A 17963-nucleotide genomic window follows, 5' to 3' on the forward strand; every position below is an offset into this window, starting at 1 on the left:
GGTTTTTCCAAACCACGTTCACTGACAGTGCTGACCTCAGACAGTGAGGAGGGCAGTGAGGCCTCTTCCTACCTGCGCCCTCCCCAGGGCACTCTGGCTGCCCCACCCCTCATATGAGGATCTGACCATGGAATGTGCTCCCGCTGTGGCCTCCCCAGGCAGCCCTGCCCCTCCCTCCCCTTTAACCCCAAGGAATGAATTGCTAAGGCAGGGCTCCAGGCATGAGTGGGAGAAAAATTCTGGGGTGAGTGGGATCCAAGGAGGGCCATGCCCTTCCCTGGCTGGCTCTGGAATCACAGCCCTGTGGGCACCTACCCGCCCCCTGCAGTTAGGTCTCTGCTGAGGCTCCATGGAGTGGGGAGACTGTGCCACAAGGGAAGCCAGCCCTTCTGTGACCCGCTACATGGGGGACTACTTTGGGATAGCAGATTGAGGAAAGAATTGGCAAGAATGACAACCCAGAGGAAGGGAGGGAGGTGGGGAGCAAAAAAGATTACTGGGAAGTGAGAGAGTCAGGGAGAAATTGCAGCTCACTCTGAAAATGCTATGCTGCTCCAAGCACTATTCTAAGTGTGTGGGTTTTTTTTGTTTTTGTTTTTGTTTTTGAATGGAGTCTCGCTCTGTTGCCCAGGCTGGAATGCAGTGGCGCGATCTCGGCTCACTGCAAGCTCCGCCTCCCGGGTTCACGCCATTCTCCTGCCTCATCCTCTTGAGTAGCTGGGACTACAGGCACCCGCCACCATGCCTGGCTAATTTTTTGTATTTTTAGTGGAGACACGGTTTCACCATGTTAGGCAGGATGGTCTCAATCTCCTGACCTCGTGATCCAACCGCCTTAGCCTCCCAAAGTGCTGGGATTACAGGCATGAGCCACTGTGCCTGGCCTTTCTAAGTGTTATACATATATTAACTCATGTAATTCCAACAGCTCTGTGCAGTGGTAACCATTACCCCACCTGACAGAAGGGAAAGCTGAGGCACAGAGAGGTTAAGCAATTTGCACAAGGTCCTACAGGAAGTAAGTTGCAAGGCTGGTAGTGAGACTCGGGCAGTTGGCTCCGTAGTCTTTACTCCTAACCACTATCCACACTATCTCTCATCAAACAATTCACAGGCCAGGGGAATGGCACCAGACAGGGAAAGGCTGGGGACATGGAGGAACAGGCTGGGATGCTGGGCTGAACGCAATCCCTTTGCCCTATTCCAAGCAGGCTGGGAATCAAGGAGTCGGGAGCTGAGAGGAGTCCTCTTCATGCTGCAAAAAGGCTGGAGAAACGTGGTGCTCTTGTCACTTTGATCTGCCACCTCTGAACACAGCAGAAATGGCAGGAGGTTGTGGGCAGCAGGTGACAGAAGCCCACAAGTGACCATGGCCCAAACCAGACCATGAAGGAGCCCAGTAAAAACTGAGGGGTGAGAACACAGTGACCGAATGGTGAGGACATCTGTGGGGAGGACAGCCCCAGGTGGAAGGATGAGTCCAGGTGCTTGGAATGGGGGAAAATAGGACCTGCCCTTGGAGATGAAGAAGTGAGGCTGAGGAAGAGATGAGGAGGTGGAGGCTGGATGAGGGGGACCTGGCATGCAGAGGACAGGAGAGCAGTGCGGGAGGAAGTGGGTGGAGGCTTTGGCAAAATGAGCTGAGAAGGCGAAGATGGAGGGAGGCTGGAAGGAGCCCCAGCCAAGTCCTGCTCACAGGATGGGGCTAGCAAGGGAGGGAGGCCTGGCAGCCATGACTCACCAGTCTTGGCCACCACAGACTCGGGCCCCACACGCTGCCTGCCACGAAGCCCGTAGAGGTTCATCTTATACTTCCGGTCGGGATCCAGGCCGGGGACGGTAACCTCATTCTCATCCCCCGCAACAGGCACTGCCTGGGGCTGCCCCTGTGCATCCTTGTACTGGACCATGAACGAGTCGAAGGGGCCCTGGGCTACCGTCCATGAGAGGCGCAAGGAGTCTGGGGTCACACCGGTCACTGTCAGTTCCCCCAGGAGGGGCTGCTCCAGGAACTCAGGGTGGGGGGGCTCCTCTTTCCTCTCTGGAGCTGTAAACAAGAAGATCCAGCCAGGTGCTGAACTGGCAGCCTGGGACTGGGGCTTGGGGTTTGGACGGGATGTCACACCTACGGGGGGTGGAGGGGTCACTAGTCCATTAATTCGAATGCTAAACTTCTGGGAAGCCTGACACAGCCAGGGTATGACACACCTTCTGGGCCTCAGGGAGCTGCTGCTTAGGATGGAAGGGGCCCAGCAGTGCAGGGGAGTCTGGCTGCCCCTCAGCCCTGGAGTGGGGCCAGGAAGCTAGAGTCAGCTGTCTTGCTGGGGGACCCCAGCTGGTTTTGGGCTGAAGGCAAGTGTGCATGGGGCTGAGAAGGGGTCACACGGGAGCTGAGGTAGCTGCTACTCACCAGTGGTGCCATCGGCCGTGAGGGGGCCATACCGCTTCTTGTTCGCGATTCCAAACAGAGTGAATCTGTACTTGTGGTCAGGGTCCAGTGAGGAGACAACAAATGAACGCTCGGGCCCTTCCACAGGTACCACCTGGGGCCGTCCATCCCTGTCCCTGTACTGGACCATGAAGGTGTCGAACTGGCCCTCAGGGACAGTCCAGGAGAGGTGCAGTGAATCTGGGGTAGGGTCTGTCACCCACAGATTTCCCAGGCGGGGTGGAGTCCCTGGACTTGGGTCACTCTGAGGCACTAGGAAGAGGGGGTAGAGAGAAGGGAGGGACTTAGGTCCAAGGAGAACAGGGAAGCCAAATCCCATATAGGAATGCTGTGTGAGGCTGTGCAGGTTGTTCACAGCACAAAAGTGCATTTGCTGAGGGAGTACAGAGGGACTGAAATCCAGCCAGCACTCTGCTTGCCGAGCTGTGTGCCCTGGTGAGGAGTGGTATCCAATTAAAGGAACGGGTGCCTTCTTCCAAACAGCATGTAAGCACTGCGTGGACTAGTGTGGCTCTGCCTCCAACCACAAACTGGAGCAGTAGGGAGCTTCAGAAAGAGGGGAGCCCAGCCAGGCCCTTTCACATCTCCATAGCCAGGGAAATCTTCCCAGTACAACTTCCACTGCTTCCAAGCCTAACCACTAGCTGGCTTCTTCTCCAAGAGAGGAGAGCACGAACCTTGAAGCGTTTTAATGTGGGACAGCCTCCCTCATCTATGCTGCAGGCCTCTCCTCCTCTTTGGGAACTTTGACCCATGGATGGACTCCCTCACCCGCAGCACTGACCCTTCACTCCCCAGCAGCTGTGCCATCAGCATTTCAACAAGCTACTGTCACACCCCTCCCCACCCCCATTCTGTGTGCATCTCTCTGTAGCCTCCATCTTCCCTCTTTGCTCTCATTCCCAGCCCAAATTCCAGAAAGTGATGTCTACACTGATTGTAGCCATGTCCTCACCTCCACCACCCTCCCGATCCAGCTTCACCCCTCCACCAGGCAGCAGCTCTCATGGAGGCCAGTGGTGGCCTTGCCATTGCTAAATTCTGTGGACACTCCGTAGCCCTTGAATCACTGTTCCGGAATCTGACAAGTCCAACCGCACTCTCCTTCCTGGAGTCCAGGACAGCACCCTCCCTGGTTCTGCCCCTCCCTGCAAGTCACTCCTCAAGCTACCCTGTGGGCTGTTCTTCCTCTGCCTCCGCTGTGAGTGTAGGCTGTCGACAGGGTTCCAGTGGCCCTGTCTCTTCCCCAACCCCACACTACTACTCTGGCGCCTCAATTCTCCTGACCTATAAAGTAGGCATGCCTCCCAGGTGTGCTTTATGGGGTGTGATGATCCACTTAGAGAACATCTTGATCACAACTGACTCTCAATAAATGCACAAAAGGTATTTATGTAAGTGTCCCTTAGATATTGATCTAAGTTTATCTAAGGCGTTGTTCCCCACCTCTGCTGCTCCCTGCCTCAGGGAATGGGACTGTCTCATCCAGAACCCTGGGGGCTGCCTGGTACACCTTGCTTTCCTTCGCCTCCACCATCCAGCCCCACTGCCACCATCCCAGCTGACCTATCATCATTTTTTTTTTTTTTTTGAGACAGGGTGTTGCTCTGTGCAGAGTGTGGATGGCACCCAGGCTGGAGTACAGTGGCACAATCATGGCTCACTGCAGCCTCGGTCTCCTGGGCTCAAGCGATCCTCCCACCTCAGCCTCTCAAGTAGCTGGGACTACAGGCATGCAACACCACACCTGGCTAATATCTTTTGTTGTAGTAGAGATGGGGGGGTCTCACTATGTTGCCAGGTTGGTCTCAAACTCCTAGCCTCAAGCGATCCTCCTGCCTTGGCCTCCCAAGGTGCTGGGATTATAGGCAGGCTCAACCCTGCTAGCCCTTACCAGCTCTTAACTCACTTCTCCAGCTAGTCTCAGCAGCTACCTGGCTATTTGCAAGATAAATATCTAGTCTCATCACTCTCCCACTTTACCCTTCAGAGGCCCTCTAGGGGCCTTCAAATGAGGCCCAGGCCCCTCAGCACAGCACAGGAAGCCCTGAGACCAGGCCCTTTGGCACCCCCCACATGCCCTGTTCTCCAGCCAGAGGAAACTGTGACAGTGATTCTCTTACTGGCCATGCTCTCCCCACCTCGCTCACCGTGACTCCCTCAGGCTGCACTGAGCTTCTCAAACTCTGTGCCTGCCCCACCACTACTTTCCCTTCAGAATTCAGCTCATGCACCACTGCCTCCAGGAAGCCTTCCCGGAGCTCCCAAAGCAGGTTCCCAAAGCACTGAGAAAACCTCCTTCAGGGCAGTACAGAGGGCAGGGTGTTACTGCTGTCACTCACAGATCTTGGCTTCAGCCACCAGTGGACCATGCCTCTTCTTGCCAACGAACCCATACAGGACAAATTTGTACTTGCGGCCAGGATCCAGGGAGGTGATGACAGCCGAGCGCTGGGGTCCCTCCACGGGCACCACCTGGGGCTGCCCGTCCCTGTCCTTGTACTGGATCACGAAGGAGTCAAACTCGCCCTCGGGGACTGTCCAGCGCAGGAGCAAGGAGTCGGAGGTCCTGTCTGTCACTGTCAGCTCACCCAGGCGTGGTGGGCCTGAGGACTTCCCAGGCTTCTCCTCATCCTTGTCTGGAGTTTGAGAGGCAAAAGCAAAGCACAGTGGACTCAACTGTTCTCTTGTCTGTGTCTCCTTCCCTCTGCCCTGCCCACCTCACTCCATCCTGGATAGATCCCTCCCTGGAAGACTCTATCTCCCCACCCCTCAGTGACTAGCTCTCCTGGAAGAGGGGCATTTCTCTCTCAATCTCTGCTCCTTCCCTTGTGACGGTTTCTCCATCTCTCACAAGGTCTTGGTCTCTCTGCACACCAGGATCTTTGCGGGAGTTTCAGGTCCCCCCGGTTCTGAATGAGAGCTTCAAGCCTCCCTGCTGCAGCATCAGAGCAGTCTGAGGATTCCTCTGCCCACCTGAGCTGCTGTCTCTCTTACCACCCTCTCTCCCACTGGTGAGCTTGACCTGGAGCTGGGGGATGAGTCAGCCACCCTGGTCCCACAGAGAGGAACAAAGAGGGGATGTGAAAGCCAGGTACCCCAGGACCTGTCTTTCACTGGTCCTGCAAACCTCATCCATGTCTGAAGTCCTGATGGCTGTGGAGCCCCCTGTCCCAAGGAGCCTTCACCCCCAGCAGAAACTGGCTGATGGGACCATGGACTGCTGTCCACTGCAAACCAGGCTCCCAGGGATGAGGTGTTGCGGGCTGAGGGTCAGTGTCTGGAGGCCTTCCCATGCCCACCCTGAAAGGGCAGGGAAGGGCAGAGGAGAAACTGAAGAGTGGGGGCAGGGGGCAGGGGACAGGGCAAGGAAAGCTGCAGGTAGAGGGCCAGGGACCTTCAGCCTCTCTCCTGGAATCTCTGTCCCACCCTCGGCCTTTTTACCTCTGCCTCTTTCCCCTCTCCCCACCTATCCTCATCATTGTTTTAAGATCCCCCTCGATCCATCTTCCCACTGAACCTGCAATTCCTTTTCTCTCCTTTTCTCCTCTATCCAGCCCCAAACATCAGCCCTGCCCTTCACTGGCCCCTCAATATCCATCCTACCTCTGAAGTCCCAATAGCCCCAGCTTCTCCCCCAATCTCAGGATATTGATCTGAGCAGAGTCCAAGATGTACCCATAACGCCTTGGTAGATGATGGGGTCAGAGGGCTTGCCCCCAGGAGGGACCCCACGAAGTGACAGCTCATACGTGGTTCCAGGAGGGGGTGGAGGCACCAGAGCCCGGCGGACGTCCCCTGGCAGCACTTCCTCATGTGCCCCCGGCCCCTCGGGCACCCGCAGGCGCAGTTGGAAGTGGGCAAAGGTGTCGGGCTGGGCGGTCCAGACCACACGGAGGCGCCCTGTCTCATCTCTGCCCAGCACCCTCAACTCTCCCAGCTCCTGGGGGCGCTGCTGCAGGAGAGGAGCCTGGGCCCCTTGCGTCGTCGAGGGGCCTGAGGGAGGAGGCTCATCGGTAGTCCCCAAGAGGCCCGAGGGTGAGGACCCTGGGAAGGGGCAGGGTGAGAAAAAGAGGAGAGTGCAGTATGAGAACTAGAAAGGAATCCCCAGTCCCCAGGTTCTGCCCTCCAGCCTCTAAGAGCCTTGGGGCCCTCCCCTCTTCTACTTCTGGTTCCATCACCTGGGCCACTCCCTCCTCCCAAAGGTCAGCCAGTCCTCCAAACACCCCCATCTACCACATTCCTGAGCAGACGGGCCTGTGCTTCAGGCAGGTAATAAGTAAAATAAAGCCTGCTATCCCTCACCCCACAAGGCTTCCATGACCTCCAGCCCCCGGAGACTTCCATGTCCCTCCCCACATACATCCCCCCCACTGGGTGGTGGTCAGGTGGCTTCCATTAGTGCTGCAGTGAGAAGCCTGGAAGAAAGACAGTGGTGTTAGAGAGGGAGGATGCAAGAGGAGAGTGGGCAGTGGGAAGAGAGAGAGGGTGTGGGGGTGGACATCCAGGTCAGGTGGCATCTGGGCCCTATGGGGGAAGAAGAGGTCCACCACCCTCCCCACAGCAGCCACAGGGTGCCCTTTTCCCAAGCCCAGACATCGTTCCTGTGGGAGAGACCAGCACAAAGTGAGCCAGGGGGTCTGAAAAGCCAGCTCAAGAAGCAGTGGTTTCACCTCCCCAATATACAGTTGCTGCCTGATGGCACCCAGGCCACCCCCACGCAGTTCTGATGTGTCCCTTCAAGGTCAAGGCCAAATTGTGGATGGAAAACAGTAACCACTAACCACAGTCTTCAGCCACTCTCACCAGAGTGAGTCAGAACGGGAATCACTGTTTTCAATTCCCAGCCCACTCAAACTGCTCCAGTGAATATTTGCAGGCGCCCCAACCACATCACCCTCTATTGCCTAAAATAACAATCCTGGAAGTGTCCCGGGAACCCCAAAGAAGGGACTGCCTTGACCTTAGGCATCCACAGGATAGACGCCAGGACCCTGGGGTGGGGACGTCTTCTAGGGACAATGGACTCGTGCTTTGTCCTGGGGGTCCCCTGGAGCCCCGGCCAGGTAGGGCCTGAAGGTAGAAGGGTGCGGTGGGGGGTGGCAGTGGGAGGAATTCATGAATGCAGGCTCCAACGGCAGGTGAGGCTGGACAAGGGATGGGTGTCCCGTGGCCCCAGCCCACGCTACCTGTGGTGGTGATGAAGGCGTAGGACTTGGAGGTCTGCCCCGCCCGCACCCCGTGGACCTCCACGTGGTAGGTGGTGCCGGGCCTGAGGTCGGGCAGGCTGACGGTGCGCGTGGTGCCCGGCACAGTCAGCTCACCGCCGGGGCCCTCTGCAGGCGGTTGAGGCCGCCAGCGCAGCACCACGCGCTCGAACTGGCCGCGGAGCCCGTCGAGAGACACGAGAAGCGCGCCATCGGCGGAACTGCCCAGCACTTCTGGCTTGGGGTGGCGGGGCGCAGCCACCCGGTCGGCGCCTTCAGGCGAGAGGCCGTAGATTCCCTGGTTGGAGTCCCGTTTCCTGGTGCCGGGGTCAGGGCTGGCGGTGGGGCTGGGGTGGCGGGGCGCGGGTGCGGGGGAGCCGGCGGGGACGGCGGCCAACAGACGCCGCTGCAAGTATTCATGGATGTGGCGCGCCACCGACGTGTAAGTCTGGTTGGCCCGCAGTGGGTAGCCGTGAGCCCGCAGGTGGCGCTCCAGGTCCTGCACCGTGCCGCGGAAACGGCTCAGCTCGGCGGTCAGGTTGCCCCAAGGCCGCCGTGGGGGCTGGGACAGGCTTGGCCTGGGCGGGGACTCCTCCTCCCCCTCCTCTGCGGGCCTCGAGGGCCGAGGGGGCCGTGGGGGCCGCGGGGCTGGGGCTGGCCGGGGCCGGGGCTTGGGGGGCGGGGCTGGGGGGTGCACCTCCGGGTAACTGTAGTGGCCTGGTGCTGCCAGGGGCGAAAAAGGGGAGAACAGGTCAGTGGCAGCTCCCTCCCGGCACTCCTTCCCGCGGCAGCCCCTCCCTCGATCCCTCCCACCAGAGCCTGAGGCCTCTTCCCTGTGCCCCAGCCCCACCTGGAAAGAGAACGGAGGGAAATCGGTCAGTGTCCCGGAGCCCCCCCATTCCCCTCCAAGCCCACCACTGTTGGTGCCCTAGAAAGAAGAGAGAAGCCCGTGGGTGGGGCCCTGTAGCTGAAGGAGAGAAAGGGGAGTCGGGGAAGAGAACATGAGCTACAGCGAAGTGGGTGTCCCCCTGTCACAGGAAAAGAAAAATATCCAGGTATCTGTTAAGAAACCTCGAGGTTTAGTGGAAAATCACTGCTGTGAGACCCACCTCCCAACAATCCCAATCCTAAAGTCAACAGGACTGATGATCTCTAATCTGCCTAATTCCAGTCCCACAAGATCTATCAGCACAAGGCCTGTCCCGGTACCTAAATTTAAATAAGAACCTCCCTTAACTGACTGGATCAGGCAGCATCTCCTATTCACTTCTCTCCCTGGGGCCGTTCCTTTCATAGGCTAACGGGCAACCTTCCTACAGGACTCCAGGCATCTGAGGGCTCTGTCTCCCCAGTGGGCTCAGGACAGAGCAAGGCCACCAGCAGGTGCCTCGAGACTGCCACACACCTGCCAGACGCATTCAGAGGAGCCTGTGAGCCCTGAGCCTGGGCTCCTGAGGAGGAGGATCCAAGGCTGGGAAACCAGGGCCCTTCCCTAACCTCTGGCCAGCCATACCTGTGTTGGCCCTGACAGAAGCTGGGTAGCTGACTGCCCGGCCCCGCTCTGCTGTGACAGTCACCACATATTCTACGCCTGGCATCAGGTCAGTCAGCAGCGTCCCATCTGCTTCAGGGGGCACTTCCAGCCGCACCCTCTGGTTGCCGGCACTGACGTAGGACACCACAAATCGGTCCACCTCGGCCTGGGGACGCAGCCAGCCAAGCTCCAGTGTTGTTGGCGTCACAGCCACCACTCGGAGGTCCTGGGGCCCATCGATCACTAGCCAGGTTAAAGAGAAAGAGGGCTCAGGTGGGTGTCTGGTTCTTCAATCATCATCTTTCCTTCCAAGAGCCTAGCCCCCATCCAGCCCCTTCCTTTTGCCCTCCCGGAGGGCAGATTCCCTCTCCAGTCCAGATCTCCACTCAGGATGCCCCTCCCCACAACCCCAGCTCTCACTGGTGGTGATGGTCTTGGAGGCAGGAAGGCCCCAGCTGGTCCCTCGAAGGGCTCGGACAGTGACCTGGTACTCCTGTCCAGGGGCCAGTCCTCTCTGGTCATAGGCTGAGGCAGAGCTTGGAACCCGTGCTGTGAATGGGGGGCTCGCCCCCTCTGTCTGTGAGAGAGAACATCAGGTGGCTCAGGGGCTGGCACTCTCACTTCTGCTGCTCAATCCCCCTTATCTCTTCTTTCTCCAATTCTAAACAGTGTCAACATGGGACTGTGTGGAACTTGAGCCTGCACAAGCTGGGGAGCAAACATGCTGAGAGCGCTAACTCCTTGTGAACCACTGTTCTAGGTGATGTACATACGTGAACTCACTTAATTCTCACAACCACCCTACAAAACAGGTCCTATTAGTCCCATTTTACAGATAAGGTAACTGAGACACAGAAGGACAAGTATCTTGCCAATGTCACCAACACCAAGAAAATGGCAAGAATTTAGGCCCTGGCAGTGTGATCCCAGAGTCCCCTCTCATGGGCACCCCCTGTTTATCTGCCAGAGTCCCCTCTCATGGGCACCCCGTGTTCATCTGCCAGAATTCCACCCAACATGCACCAGGACTCTCCCTCCGGCTTTGCCCTGGCAACTCTGACTACCTGGGCATGAGGAGCCTTTTCCTAAGCTCAGTCCTGTCAGAACAAATGAAGTAGGTCAAGGATGCCCCTTCAAGTTGCACTTTCTCCTTAAAGGGTCTGCCTCACCCTGAACCTCCCGGTAGATGCCTACTCATGGCTGTGTAATAGGAATGGGACCCGCATCACAACCTTTCCCTTGAGGGACTTTTCTTGTCTCTTCACCCGGGTTGTAGGCTCCTCAAAACAAGAACCACCTGCTCAAAGTTCCACAAATATGTTTCCTGATTGTTGATTTTGTACCTGGCATCATGCTGGGCATTGGAGACACAAAAATAAAATATATGGTCCCTGTCCTCAGGTAGCTGAGACTCTAATAGCCAAACGTATGGCCACATCTTGAATATATGAGATACTTACAACAATCTCTATGCTTAGCAAATGCTTGTGAGAAAACAACACTCCTACAAGTGTACATTTAAGGAATTATGATTATGTGTGGTGGCCCCAAAGGAAATCTACTGGACCCTGCTCCAGGCAGGGTCTCCTGGAGTGCCCACCGCTGGGGAAACAGGAGGAACTGGACATCTGTGAGCATTCTAACAGCCCCACATTTTGCCGTGCTGTCCAGCTAGGACAGCCGCTAAGGACGCTCTGTTCTGCCTAGCTATGTTAGCCGTGATGGGGACACCTCCATTCAGCCAAGTAGGATTGGAAATTTCAAAAGGTACTCTCCTAAACCAAGAGAACTGTGGGGAAATCAACATAGTAAATACCAAAGTATAAAACCAGATGAGAAGGCCACGTAGAGATTTCTGGGTTGAGGATGAATTAAAGCTTTGTCAGTTTTCTGGGTTGAAAAGTTTTCCTGGGCACATAGGACCTCCAGCCCTCTCCTATTCACCCTGCCTTAGAATACCCCAGCCTAGGAAGCCTTGGGTTGGCCTCAACTCAAGACCCATGAAATCCTTACCCTTCCCAGAATTTATTTGTTCATTTTCTCTCTGTGTGTGTATGTCTCTTTCTCTTTATCCACACCCACCCCATCCCCACAGCCGCAACACACACACCTTGGATGCTCCCTGATGATGTCTGGTTCTTTCAGTGAGGCCAGCCTATCCCCAGAGTTCTCCTTCTCCCTATATATATATCCTTTAGACACTTCTTGGTTCCTCCTGAGATCCATCTGGGAACAGTCCCCTGAAAGTCCATCAACCTAACCGATGTCTCCTACGGTCTCCTAGCACCATCTTACTGGTCTGTAGCAGGCTTTCTTTTTTCTTTTTTTGAGAGGGAGTTTCCCTCTTGTTGCCCAGGCTGGAGTGCGATGGCGCGATCTCAGCTCATCGCGAGCTGCGCCTCCCGGGTTCAAGTGATTCTCCTGCCTCAGCCTCCCAAGTAGCTGGGATTACAGGCATGTGCCACTACGCCTGGCTAATTTTGTATTTTTAGTAGAGACGGGGTTTCTCCATGTTGGTCAGGCTGGTCTCGAACTCCCGACCTCAGGTGATGCACCCACCTCGGCCTCCCAAAGTGCTGGGATTACAGGTGCAAGCCACCATACCTGGCCCTGAAGCAGGCTTTCTAAACAGATGCTGGCAGCTGGCTCTGCCCCTTGGTAAAGCTTTGCTGCTTCACTATTTTTTTTTTTTTTTTTTTTTGAGATGGAATTTCACCCTTGTCACCCAGGCTGGAGTGCCATGGCACGATCTCAGCTCACTGCAACCTCCGCCTCCCAGATTCAAGGGATTCTCCTGCCTCAGCCTCCCAAGTAGTTGGGATTACAGGAATACACCACCATGCCCAGCTAATTTTGTATTTTTAGTAGAGATGGGGTTTCACTATGTTGGTCAGGCTGTTCTCAAGCTCCTGACCTCAGATGATCCACCCACTTTGGCCTCCCAAAGTGCTGGGATTACAAGCATGAGCCACTGTGCCTGGCCTGCTTCACTGATTTTGTTCTTGGGAAGTTTTAGACTTTATCTCAATATTAACCTCGTGGCTCCAGATGAACTCTACCTTGGCTGGTCCTTGGAGCTTATCTCACCCTCATCGCTGTTTTTAGACTAGACCCAAGCAAAAACTTCCCTGAGGCTGCGAGGTTTTGAGTCCCAGTGAACACTTAGCCTAGCCCTGGTTTCCAGGCTGCAGGACACACCCAGACAAGGAATATCTGAACTTCTTTCTCATTCAGGAACTCATCTCCCTGAGTTTCCCCATGCTTTCTCTCACATTCATAGTGGGGCTAGCACTTTGCAAAATAGCAACATTCCTTCACTTAGTGAGCCTCAGACTGGAGGGGCATCAGAATCACCTGGAGGGCTTGTTGCAATACAGGTTACTGGGCTCTGTGCCCAGACTTTCTGACTCAGTAGATCTGGTGGGGGAGTCTGATAATTTGCATGCCTAACATACTCCCAGGTGATGCTGAGCTGCAGGTCCAGGGAACACACTTTGAGAACCACTGAGTCAGAGTAACAATGCCACATAAACAGGGAGAGGAGAAACTTTCTTCTTCTGCATTCTGAAAAATAATTCCAATAACTAGGTATGTCCCTTGATCTGGAATAGCAGAGTTTGGGCTTTGAGAGAGAAGTGCTTCTGGGAAGAGGGAAGGGAAGAGGTAGAGATAGGTTTCTAGGATGACAGCAGCAGCCAGAGGGCAGACAGCTACTGAATATACTCTGTTCCCACAGAAATGGACAGAGGGTAGCTGGGCATTGCGGCAGGTGTCTGTAATCCCAGCTACTTGGGAGGCTGAGGCAGGAGAATCGTTTGAACCTGGGAAGCAGAGGTTGCAGTGAGCCGAGATTGCGCCATTGCACTCCAGCCTGAGCAACAAGAGCGAAACTCTGTCTCAAAAAAAAAGAAAGAAAAGAAAAGAAATAGACAGCACTTGCCAAGGCAGAAGGTACGATGCCAGGGACCAGCTACAGACAGCAGAAAGCATGGTCTGAGGGTCGGTAGCCCAGGCCCAAGAGGAGTGTCTGGGGACCAATTTTACAGGAGTGTTTTCCACACCCAGGCTCAGAGAAGACCCAGAATGTGACAGACGCCCATACCGAGAGCAGAATGGATGAGCTAAGAACATGGCCAAGCCTGGCACAGGCCAACTTGGCACCACCACCCCGGCTCTGAGTGAGGGAGAAAGTCTAGGGCTTCAACTGGAAAGCGGCGCCCTTGACAACACCAAGGATCGGTTTGTATTTATTTACTCAGAGCAGGAGAAAACTGCTGCCCTAAAAGCTCCTCTTATCTCAAGTGTTTATTTTAATTATTTCCCTGAAGTTTCTTAAGAAACTTCCTTTTCAAAGTCCCACCCTTTCAAGATTAGAGCTATGTAAATAATATATACAGAGAAGAAGAGAGTGGGAGAAACACTTTTAAAATGTTATCAGTGCTTGTTTTAGTGAGGAGCAGCCAGGAATTGTTTTTCTTTTCTCTAGTTGCCAAATTCTTGTCTCGTGATTAAAGTATTTTTATAACAACAACAAAAAAAGATGTTTAAACAGAAGAAAAAATTCAAGCTATCTTGGTTGCGCCACAAAGTTGAGATTTCTGCTTCTGCTTTGGCTGGAGAGTGAGGAGAGGCAGAACATGGTAGGGGGCTGGCCTGAGGAGCATAATGACAAGACAAAGCAAAGTGGAGTGAAGATGACAGTCCCTCTGAGCTGTCCCCTTCTGTCCTAGTGCCTTCCGAGGCTTTAGGCCCAGGGAATTGTTTATTTTTAGAGTCCTGGCTAAGCTGATGAAGATGAAGGTGACATGGCCCACACCCCATATGGCATTTGTGGGATGATGCAGGAAAACATGAGTTGGATGGTAGAAATGGCAGAAGATTTGGAGCTGGGGGAACGACCATATCTTAAAAGCCCAGTCTGCACAAAGGGAGGCCCCAAATGAGTGACCACAAGGCTTTGTCCTTAGGGTATTCCCTCTAATGTTTTAAGAGCAAGTTGGATGGCCGGGAGTTGTGGCTCATGCCTGTAATGCCAGCACTTTGGGAGGCTGAGGTGGGCAGATCGCTTGAGCCCAGGAGTTCAGGACCAGCCTGGGCATGCAACATGGAGAAACCCCGTCTCTACTAAAAATACAAACATTAGCAGGCTAAGGTGGTGCACACCTGTAGTCCCAGCTACTTGGGAGGCTGAGGTAAGAGGATGACCTAAGCCTGGGATGCAGAGGTTGCAGTGAGCTGAGATGGCAGCACTGCACTCCAACACGGTCCACAGAGTAAGACTCTCTGTCTCAAAAAAAAAAAAAAAAGAGCAAGTTGGAGGGAGACAGAGAAAAAACTGGTTTGCATGTGCTGATGACAAGGAGGTGGGAGATGAAGTTCATAGACTCAAAATTATTGCAACAGCCTAGACAGCTTGGCCCAAACCAAAAAAGATAACATTGAACAGGGCCAAATGCAAAGGCCTATATTTAGGTGAAAAAAAAAAGTGTATATAGTTGAATGTTGTCTTCTTTCCTTCCATCTTTTTTCCCTGCTAATCTGTATTTTCTAAGTTTTCTGCACTGGGCCTATATTACTTTTATAATTAAAAGTTACTTAAAAAACCAAATATGACCAAAACAGTTGCCTGCTTGTGTGACTACAAATTGCTATGTGCCAGCTCTGAGAAAAGTGTCCATAAATTCAGAGTAAGTCAGTGGGCCCCTCTCTGCCCCCACATTTTGGGGGCACATGAAAAAAGCAAGAATCACAGGAAGGTAAAGGATTCAGGGAACAAAGACTTAGGGAAAAGGGGCGAAGAAACTGGGAGGTTTTGCCTGAGGAATGAAGACATCAGGCTGGTGTCTCCAAATACCTGAAGGCCTGTGGTGTAGGACACAGGGAAAGCAAAAAACATTCCAGCTGCTGATGAATACCCAGCTAGGGCCAACAGACGGGTGCTAGAATGGGGCAGACAGATTCTGCAACAACGATAACAGCTAACAGTGATGACCAACAATGGACTGGACAGCCTCAGGAAGTATTGAGCTCTCTGTTACCAGGTGTTCCAACTGTGTGGGACCAATGCTTGCTGGAGATGCTGCAGAGGCCTCAGTGCCCAGTGTCAAGCAGGCTAAGAAAGCCTTTACAGCAGCTTCAGGTACCCAGCCATCTGGACTCAACCAATGATTACCTGGAACTTCCTCCAGGAGGTGAGCCCTGTCCCCCCGTCCTGCCCACTCAGTCCCCTCCTGGAGCTTGGCATCTCTCTCACCGTGGGGATGAACTGAATTTCATAGGCATCCACAGGGCCAGGAGCCGGGGTCCACTCTGTCCGAACTGTTGTCTCCTCCAAGAGATGCATCCTCATGCCCTCAATGGTTGGCACCTCTGCCCAAGAGAATGGGTTAGGGAAAGCTGGTTAGCACAAGGCAACCACCCCCACCCGCAGCCCCTTTTACTCAGGGACATCGAAGAGGCCCATCCCAACTCCCACTCCTCTCTGCTAGTGGAGAATAGCTGACAGAGGGCTGAACGGGGCTTGAATCGCCTTCACCTTCTCTCCATCTTCAGGAGCACAGAATCTCCCTAAATGCAACTAAATGGGCCCCAACCTGCTCCTCAGAAATCTGAAGGCCAGTCCTGCCCACTGCCAAGCCCCGCCCCTGTGGTTCTGCTGCCCCTGGTGGGCACTGGCTCCTTGGAATGACATGCTCTCCCTCCACTCTTTCTTAGGCTCAGGTCTTCCCCATGGCTCCTGTTCACAGAATCACAGTCCCAGAGTATACTGGGGAAGGCTGCCTGCTCACCTTCCCCGCAGTCTTCGCCAGCATACCCATCTTTGCAGACACAGCTGCCATCGTGACACTCTCCTCGGCCACGGCAGTCCCCTGGGCATGTCTGGATGGCACAGTCAGGGCCTCGGAAGCCCTCTACACACACACACTGGCCTGCCCGGCACAGTTCCCGGGGTCCGCAGCCTCCAGGGCAGGCGCTGGCTGGAGGCTCTTCCTGCCCGCAGTCCTCACCGCCATAGCCCACGTGGCACAGGCACACTCCCTGCACACAGCGCCCACGTCCCCGGCAGTCAGCCGGGCACATGCGGGTGGCACAGGTGGGGCCGGTGTAGCCTGGGTCGCACAGGCAGCGCCCTTCCTCACAGCGGCCCCTCCCATGGCAGTTGGAGGGGCAGGTGCGGATGCTACAGTCCTCGCCCACGTAGCCTTCCCAACAGATGCACACACCGTCCTGGCACACGCCGTGCTGGCTGCAGTCATTCGGGCACTGCCTCACACCGCAATCCTCGCCAGAGTAGCCGTCCTCGCACACACACCGCCCATCTAGGCACTGGCCGCGGCCTCGGCAGCCCCCGGGGCAGCTGCGCGTGCTGCAGTCCTCCCCTGAGTGGTCTGCGTCACACACGCACACGCCATCCTCGCAACGGCCGTGCCCACGGCAGTCCCCGGGACAGCGACGGCTCCCACAGTCCTCACCGGTGAAGCCCGGGTTGCACACGCAGCGGCCATCCACGCAGCGCCCGCGCCCGCGACAGTCGCCAGGACAGGCGCGCGTGCCGCAGTCCCGGCCTGTGTACCCCGGCCAACACACGCAGCGGCCACTCTCACAGCGGCCCCGGCCACGACAGTCCCCAGGACAGCTGCGCACACCGCAGTCCTCGCCGCTGTAGCCCGCGTTGCAAACACACACGCCGTTCTCGCAGCGCCCGCGACCTCTACAGTCGCGTGGGCAGGCGCGCGAGCCGCAATCGGTTCCAGTGTACCCCGGCCAGCACACGCAGCGGCCGTCCTCGCAGCGGCCCCTTTGGTTGCAGTCACCAGGGCAGCTGCGCACGCCGCAATCGTCCCCGCTGTAGCCCGTGTCGCAAATGCATTCGCCGTCCTCGCAGCGCCCGCGGCCCCGGCAGTCCCTCGGACATGTCCGCGTGCTGCAGTCCTCGCCTGTGTACCCGGGCCAGCACACGCAGCGGCCGTCCACGCAGCGCCCGCCCTCCCCACAGTCCCAGGGGCAGCTCCGCGTACCACAGTCCTCGCCAGTGTAGCCGGGGTCACACACGCAGCGCCCGTCCTCGCAGCGTCCCCGCTGGCTGCAGCCCCGAGGGCAGCTCCTCACCCCACAGTCCTCGCCAGTGTAGCCCGGGTTGCACACGCAGCGCCCATTCTCACAGCGCCCCCTCTGACTGCAACCGCGAGGGCAGCTCTTCATGCCACAGTCGTCACCAGTGTAGCCTGGGTCACACACGCAGCGCCCATCCTCACAGCGTCCCCTCTGGCTGCAACCCCGAGGGCAGGAGCGCTGGCTGCAGTCTGGGCCTGAGAAGCCTGCCCTGCACACGCACACGCCCTGCACGCAGCGCCCACGGCCTTGGCAGTCCCCGGGACAGGATGGCCAGCCACAGCTGGGGCCAGTGTAGCCGGGAAAGCACACGCAACGACCACGGACACAGCGACCCTGATCATTGCAGTCATCTGGGCAGGACCCTGAGGCTGAGGGTGGGGAGGAGGGAGGGATCTCAGCATCTGTTGGGTCTGAGCAGGTGGGCCCACCCCAGCCTGGCTCACAGGAACAGGTGCAGCGGCTCAGATCAAACACACCATGGAGACTGCAGAGGGTCCGCACATCTGTCTGACCTGGAGTAGGAGGGAGAGGCAGGTCTCAGTCTCTCTCCTGGGAGAGAGGCTGAGCCTATATAGTGCTGCTATGTGCAGGCCCCTAGCCAGGCCAGCCTCATCTCATAAGGCCATGTCTGCTCCCAGTTGCTAATATGTGTAATGCA

General features: G+C 56.0%; 1 protein-coding gene across 4 annotated transcripts in view; it reads right to left on the reverse strand.

Moving 5' to 3' along the window:
- Positions 1-17963, reverse strand: part of TNXB (tenascin XB) — a 94089-nt gene that overhangs the window by 64221 nt on the left and 11905 nt on the right. For 3 of the 4 annotated variants that reach the window (XM_063666061.1, XM_063666062.1, XM_054493196.2), the window contains exons 3-11: positions 15979-17817; positions 15444-15559; positions 9611-9767; positions 9170-9433; positions 7639-8379; positions 6128-6496; positions 4792-5088; positions 2411-2701; positions 1742-2047 (exon numbers count right to left, since the gene is read on the reverse strand). In XM_063666061.1, coding sequence (XP_063522131.1) covers positions 1742-2047; positions 2411-2701; positions 4792-5088; positions 6128-6496; positions 7639-8379; positions 9170-9433; positions 9611-9767; positions 15444-15559; positions 15979-17817 — 4380 coding nt within the window. Of the gene's footprint in view, positions 1-1741; positions 2048-2410; positions 2702-4791; positions 5089-6127; positions 6497-7638; positions 8380-9061; positions 9090-9169; positions 9434-9610; positions 9768-15443; positions 15560-15978; positions 17818-17963 lie in introns of those variants that run through there. The other variant, XM_063666063.1, reaches the window with a different exon arrangement.

The sequence above is a fragment of the Pongo pygmaeus genome, chromosome 5, assembly GCF_028885625.2.
Source record: "Pongo pygmaeus isolate AG05252 chromosome 5, NHGRI_mPonPyg2-v2.0_pri, whole genome shotgun sequence".
NCBI lineage: Eukaryota > Metazoa > Chordata > Mammalia > Primates > Hominidae > Pongo > Pongo pygmaeus.